Here is a 7,351-nt window from a genome sequence, read left to right on the forward strand (position 1 = left end):
TTTAAATATTTATTAAAAGCAGAAGAAAAACATTTTTTTTTCGCTCACTCTTTTCTTTGACTGAAATGACACCACGTACAAGGCGTAGTAAAATAAATAATTCATTCACTGGCCGCTGAATCTAAACTTACAAGAAAAGGAAGCTTTTTGACATAAATCTTCTCTGTTCGTTATCTCTTCCAAAAGTCACTTAATTTTAATGTAATACGATTGTAGGTTACGCGATGAGAATCATTACTTGCTAAACAAAAATTTTACATATATGGAAAAATACTGGCAGTCGAAACGAATAAAACATGCTTTTATAGAACTACTAGTCTAATCATTTATTTTGTTGAAGCCGTTTTCGAGGGTTCTTCGAGGGAATCTTCCTACGGGGCCCGTCGTTAGAGGTCTGGAGTTCTTTGACGATCTTTATGGCTTTCCTGGTTTGATGGTCATTTTCTTCTCGCTGTGAAAATCCAAATGAGCTTTAAATATACTAAAGTATAATCGGTAGTTTGAAAATTAGCAACTTAAAAAAAATGCAACAATTAACAGGTATTTTTTTTATTTCCAGATGCTGCAAACTTTAACGGCACTTTGATAATCCACTAATGCCCGTATTCACAAACGATGCTTGCTTAAGTGAAGCAGCAAATCGAACGCACAGCGTTAAATAGAGCTTTGTGATTAGTTCGTGTCACCCTGTGCTGCCCTGTGCGTCCACGCGAACTGTGAGACCTCATAGTAATGTTTGTGAATACGGGCGTAAGTACCTATTTATTCACTGTCATATCCACATATTCGCTTACAATATTTTAATGTGCTTAGAATATACATGTTACTACTTACTCCGCCGGCATGAAGCAACATCTGGAGGCCGCGCATTTGGTAGAACATCATTATACCGAACTGGAAGACCAAGACTGCTCCGAAAAACATCAGGACCAGCCACATCATTGACCAGCTTGCAGTCGTGCGATCAATGCGCACCTAAAAATATTAAATGGGAAGTAAACTGTAAAATTCTATCGCCCGTATTCACAAACATTACTATGAGGTCTCACAGTGCGCGTGGACGCACAGGGTGACACACGAACCAATCACAGAGCTCTATTCAACACTGTGCGTTCGATTTGCGCTTCACATAAGGAAGCATCGTTTGTGAATAAGTGCCTTAAAAAAGCTATCGTAAGCAAAGAAATACTGCGCAAACCCAGCTAGCATGTTTTGTTACGGCTCTAGTGTGTTATTTTAAAATGTAATCAAGCAAAATAAAGCAATAAAGAAGCATAGATACGAGTATTCACTGCACCATAATCTAAGTAAGCTGTTTAGCTGTTGCTTGCGAACTACAAAGATAAGTTGGCAAAAGACTTGCCTAAATCCTTCCCATCTCTTTAGCCTGCCAATACTAACGCTCGTATTCACAAAGATTACTATGAGGTCTCACAGTGCGCGTGTACGTACAGGGTGAAACACGAACCAATTAGAGCTCTATTCTACGCTGTGCGTTCGATTTGCTGCTTCACTGTGCAAGTATCGTTTGTGAATACGGGTGTTAAACCTATCTATCACAAAAAACTAAATCTTACCACGTTTGCATCCACATCGTAAAGAATGCCAGTCGCCGCCTGTCCGAAAAGCTGGTCATCAATCCAAGACCAGATAAAGGAATAGTCAAATTGCAGCAATAAAACCCCAAGCATGAACATGCAACTTAGCAGTATCAATGATGATACCATTTTGTGAAATGATCCTGTAACATAAAAATGCTTGCGTATTAATGAAGTACATAGTCTTAAAGTAAATTAACGTACCTCTCTTTCACAGTTACTTAATTAGTAAATAAAATAAATTATAATAAAATAAGCCTATTTAATAGCCAACTAGCATCAAAACGAATTACAATTATTTATATTTTATCACGATTAATGTAGAACAGTCAGGACGATTGTTTAACTTTCTGATTCAGAATGAATTATTGCTAAAATGTGTCTATAAATTAATACCTAATTTACCTTTAACGCAACCAATTCACTTGTTGTTTCCTATTGATATGCACAAATATTTGTATATCAGTGATTATTATCTACGCGACACGTAATAATTAATAGGTAGCCGTTCGTAGGTGATTTTATCTGTTGGTGATTAGACCAGTCTCATATCTCACCAACAAAAAAGTTTTGATTACATTACGTAAACTAAAAAAAATGACATTGTTAAATCTTCATGCATATTTAAAAAGGTAGAAAACAATATTCGGCCTAAGATTTTAGCCTACGATCAAGTCCCGGGACGTAAACCTATGGGCACTGTCCTATTTCATGATAGTCAAAATTACACATGGATTTATCGTACAATCAATACTGGAAAACATAACGCAGAGCCAGTGGCGGATTTACAAATTTGCCGCTAGTAGGCCATTCAATTTTTGCCGCCCCTACTGACTTTTGAAATTCAATACGTTAGTTTAATCCCGTTATTAGTATGATTGTGAACTTAATGATATTTCTGTCAGTTACTAGATTACTATTGCAACCCGCTATGTACTGAAGAGTTTAATGTTGACCTAAAAACTGCAGTATGTACTAATCCTAAGGTGGGCAAAGGCATGACTTAAAAATACCTACACTATATGAACACAGACAAAATAATGTGTGGTCAGTAAACATTGTTTTTGGTAAATATTTTTTATTGGACTTAACAGTTTAAAAACAATACAAACAATTTCTATTAAAATATAACATGTTAACAATCCAGTTAATGGGGACAGACAATGTGATCAAATAAGTCTTACATTATTNCGCGGCAGCGGCGCGGGAGCGGGCAACGAGCGGGCGGCGCACTCCAGTCTAGCGGCGCGGCGTCTTCTTTTGCCCACAATAAATCGAGCGTTAGGAATAAATTTTAATCGAAAAAAAATTGTCGCCGTTGTTCAGAAATTTCGTTCGCGAATAAAAACAAATATCTCGACTACACAACCCCGAACACAACACCAACACTTCGCCGCTAAAGTGCCGCGCGAGCTGCCCGCTTGTTTGGAGAACGGGTCTGCGTTGCCCGCCCCGCTCCCGCGCCGCCGCCGCTCCCCGCTAAATTCGAGGCTGAGGCCTAAGGGCTCCTGCTCCTGCGCGGCGCGGCGGCGGCGCGGCGGCTGCGCGGCAGCGGTGTTCACGCGGCGCGTATAAACAGTACAAAGGCGCGGCGACGGCGCGGTAGCGGCATCGTGTGCAGGAGCGCTTACGAAAGTTTTCCAAAAAGTTGATGTATGTTGACCGAATGTTGTAAACGTCAAGGGAATCACATGTACGATAAAATTTATAAAAGATAGTAAATTTTAAAATAAATTGCACTAAATTTCCTTTAAATTGCAATAGCTTAAGTTCTACAAAAATGTACAGTTTTCGTTTCCTTGAATTTTCAAAAGTGAATTTTCTTCTGGGCCACCCTGTAAAACAATATACACGAAATTGTGGAGAGATGGTGCTCGTGCTAGGCTCCGAAGATCCTGTGTTACGAGTTTTTTATTTTATTTTTATTGAAACGCTATCGGAATATTTTAAAATTCATGATCACATACGAGTAAGTAGGTACCTAAGTATATATTACAGTGCGTTTATTAATCGTTTATTTATATATGGATTGTGTAGGTATACGTATAATTATTATTTTTTTCCTGTAAAAAAAAAATTAGCAAAATTTGCCGCCCCTCTAAATCTGCCGCCCTAGGCACTGGCCTACTTGGCCTATTGGTAAATCCGCCACTGCGCAGAGCCTAATTTTTAATGCTGTCAGATCGAGCTGTTAGATCGGGCTAAGATACCTTTATCAACACTCATTAAAACGACAGCAAGGACAGGCAAGATGAGGAAAACAATCAGATACTCCATCGAGAGATAGGTTTCAAAAATTTTATCATAGTGAGACTGTTATCTTAATTTAATTACAAAAAAAAAAATTCTACCTACATAGTTAGTTACTATCTCTGAGATATAATGACAGGTATTTCGTTTAACTGGTATAACTTAGATCTGTTTATACTTACTTTATTTAGATCCACCGCATATCTACATAAATAAACAAATTACACCAAAAATAGTAAGCGTTGTACACCGTGCATTCTCTACGGCTATTGGCTGGTGAGGCATCCGCTGAAAACTAGTGTCATATACAACTGATCGGGCGCTTTTTTGGCACGAAAATACCTTACCTACGCAGTTTTTCTTTGCTCAATTGTATTTTCTCTTCTATTCAAATATAGTCCAGTCATTTGGTAATTTAGAGCGGCAACCATACGAGGTCGCAAAGTTGAAATTCGTAAAGAGCACATCGAAATCTATACATATAAATACCAATTTTCATTACTCTCGGAAAACATTCCAGGTAAAGCCATTATTTTGTACCAATTTAAATGACTGAACTAATATCGATTTCCATTAATCAAGTACATATTGAAAAAAATGAAAGAAAGTTTAAATTAAATAGGTATGATTTATTTACAACAATAACATAAGAATAATATGTAGTATATGATCACAAGTCCTGCTTGAACCGCACGCTGGGCCGCGCGCGCGGACCCTCGTCCTCGTCGCTGTCCAGCGCCGGCTCGTAGCCCTTGTTCAGGAAGCCCAGCGTCGACCGCCGCCCGCCCATCTCATTCAACTAAAAGTAAAAAAATACCGTTTAAAACTGTTTTATTCATTAAGATATACATTACGTGTTACCGACGGGGTACACTAATACAGTTTAAAAATATTAACAAATACGTGATAGATAACAATTTAATAGCTAATATTATGTGCAATCAATTGGTTCAAACTTGGGCCACTGTAGAACATTTAGTGGTATTTGACTATTAGAACTGGAATTTGCCTTCAGCAACTAGCCTAGCATTCGTGGTTATTCATCACCTATAATTAAAGGCACTTCGACGAGATGTGGAGGTTAGCATTGGCAGCATGCGAAAGAGTTACCTACTAAATACGCCAACTAGTCAAAAACGAAGTAGTAGTGGCAGTTACTTATACGTATGCGCATCGCGCACCACTACATCATAGTGCGACGGGTGGCAGCAGTGAGAGTGCGAGCGCGACAGCAATATAATTACGCGCGAGTGATAAGGATGGGGTCATTGGACGAAATTCTACGTGCTCGGCGACCGGACTATAGTACTAGCGACTATCCACCACTTGAAACCAGTAGTTGCAATACAATATATTCATCATTTCAATAGTGACTACATTTTCTAAATACTATCAAAGCCCAACGTTTTGCTAATAAATAGTGACTATACGTAGCAGATAATGCCTAGCGTATACTTACGTTGTTGCTCGGAGCATCATAAAGGTAAGCCGAGGTGGATTCCCTCGCCTTCTCCATCTGCGATCGGCGTCGCTCAGCTATGACTGACTCGCGCCGCGTCTGCAGCGCGCGTAGCGTCGCTCGCCGCGTGTTCGCGTTACCGCCCAGCGAAGACAGACGTGATATTATCTCTGAAAATAAAATAAATGGACTGCTTATTAGGTTGTCTTTGTTATAAAAACTGGAACGAGATCATGACATGACCTCAAAGTAACAAATATGGTCCAAAAATATAGTAAGCTAATGGTAATACTCCAGCTATATTCGTCTAAGAATCTATGACTAGTAAACAGATTCCCAAGTACAGACGTCACGGCAAACGTAGTGTTTTTCATAGTTGACGCTAGTTAAAGGAACATTCGGGCATCGTGTTCTTTGCCGTTGAGTCACAGCCTCACAATCAATCAGATTTTCAATTCGATTCAACAATTTTTGGTCCATCCTTTTTCACGATTCTCATTTGTTTATCGTCTGATTCCAGAATGTTCTCCTAGGTAATGCCATGAAGATCCATGACTGCTAGGTCACGTTGCGTATGTTACAGTATGTTACCTGGCTCGGGGTTCATCATGCGCCGCTTGAAGTTGGTGTCCAAATTCATGATGTTAGTCTTGGTTTCTCGCGCGCGCTCCAAATTGTGTAGCGTCTTGCGGCGGGTCACGTGGTTTTCGTCCACGCCCGCCTTGTCCAAGTCGTCCATATTTAACTTCTGCAGGTCTTTGGCTATTTCTATGGCGTTCTTCTCAATGTGAGCGTGTTGTGTGAGCTCGTCCGGCTGTGAAAGTAATGTTATATTTATAATTGTTTGAGCAATAAATTGATGTTATTATCAGCTGTCAAAATGCGGCATACATTTTAATATAATAATCATCTCTCGTTTCAATCAAAATCAATAAACGATTATTGACTCAATTACAGGCTGCAAACTATTTTTTTTAATACACAAATTTGACTGATAAATATAACTGACTGTTCTCAGGCCTAAAATTAATAATTTTAAAAATTGGTTTTCATATAATTCCAGTCTAAAAGACTCCACATGGCTCTAACTAGTTTTACCGTGTACAGCGTGAGGCCTAAAGGGCCATTCTAGTAAATGACCTATGGTCCAAACTTTCTATCACCTACGAATAAACAATACACAGACAACTCAAAACCAATATCCCCTTACCCTCTTAGTGAAGTACCAGTTGAGTTGCACAGTGGACAGCAGATGCTTGAGCGTCCCAAGGCGGTGCATCAACATGGCGGTAAACTGAATCAGCATCACCGACCCGAAGAAGATCAGGAACAAAGACCCAATAGGCTCCAGCATCAGGTAGTCGCGGTTCAGGGTCACCTTGAAATGGGCAAATAACACTTTGTTAAATTGAAATCGATAGGTTGAGCACTTTATCAAATTCAAATCGAAACCGGTCAACATTTGTAACAGTAAAATGAAATGGCAAAATCGTTGGTACAGATGAACAGAGATAAATAAAAAAAAATACAGATCATAAATTCAAGAGGGTAGGTAATTTATGTGGTACCATTTCCATTTTCTTTTCAATCCTACAACTTGTGGCGTGCTGGTGAGATATATCTCAAAGCTACCAAAAATCACCAAGACTGATTGACTGACTGACTCACTCATCACGAAATCTCAGAAACTACAAGTGCTAGGAGTCTCAAAATTTGCATGGAAGTTCCTTTTAGAACGTAGGTGCTCACTAAGACGGGATTTTGCAAAACTCAACCCCTAAAAGGAGGTAAAACGGGATCCACGCGTACGAAGTCGCGGGCGGCCACTAATACTCATATACTCACAAGATTCGCATCCTCGTCGTAACTGATCACCACCTGCTGTCCGAAGGGCCACTTGAAGTGCAGCAAGTCCTGGTTAAGCTGCAGCAGGAAGATGACCAGCACGAACAGCGCGTTGATCATCACGAACGCGAACACCATCATGTCGCGCAAGTTTTTTAGGTCGGTTTTGATACGGGCCTGAGAGGAAAAATAGGTGTTA

The 7,351-nt window shown here is 39.6% G+C and overlaps 2 protein-coding genes across 2 annotated transcripts; both read right to left on the reverse strand.

The window, feature by feature from the left end:
- LOC114357635 (uncharacterized) lies at nucleotides 1-2,064 on the reverse strand. The gene is made up of 4 exons (XM_028311352.1): nucleotides 2,004-2,064; nucleotides 1,578-1,741; nucleotides 835-975; nucleotides 1-451 (listed from the first exon to the last, which is right to left on the reverse strand). The coding sequence occupies exons 2-4, from the start codon at nucleotides 1,725-1,727 to the stop codon at nucleotides 323-325; spliced, it is 420 nt and encodes a 139-aa protein (XP_028167153.1). The 5' UTR covers nucleotides 1,728-1,741; nucleotides 2,004-2,064; the 3' UTR covers nucleotides 1-322.
- Nucleotides 2,065-4,456: 2,392 nt separating this feature from the next.
- LOC114357634 (chitin synthase chs-2-like) lies at nucleotides 4,457-7,340 on the reverse strand. The gene is made up of 5 exons (XM_028311351.1): nucleotides 7,153-7,340; nucleotides 6,518-6,685; nucleotides 5,899-6,121; nucleotides 5,308-5,477; nucleotides 4,457-4,647 (listed from the first exon to the last, which is right to left on the reverse strand). The coding sequence occupies exons 1-5, from the start codon at nucleotides 7,291-7,293 to the stop codon at nucleotides 4,519-4,521; spliced, it is 831 nt and encodes a 276-aa protein (XP_028167152.1). The 5' UTR covers nucleotides 7,294-7,340; the 3' UTR covers nucleotides 4,457-4,518.
- Nucleotides 7,341-7,351: the final 11 nt, after the last annotated feature.

Source organism: Ostrinia furnacalis, unplaced genomic scaffold, assembly GCF_004193835.3.
Source record: "Ostrinia furnacalis isolate ACB-3 unplaced genomic scaffold, ASM419383v2 OfSCF3284, whole genome shotgun sequence".
NCBI classification, from domain to species: domain Eukaryota; kingdom Metazoa; phylum Arthropoda; class Insecta; order Lepidoptera; family Crambidae; genus Ostrinia; species Ostrinia furnacalis.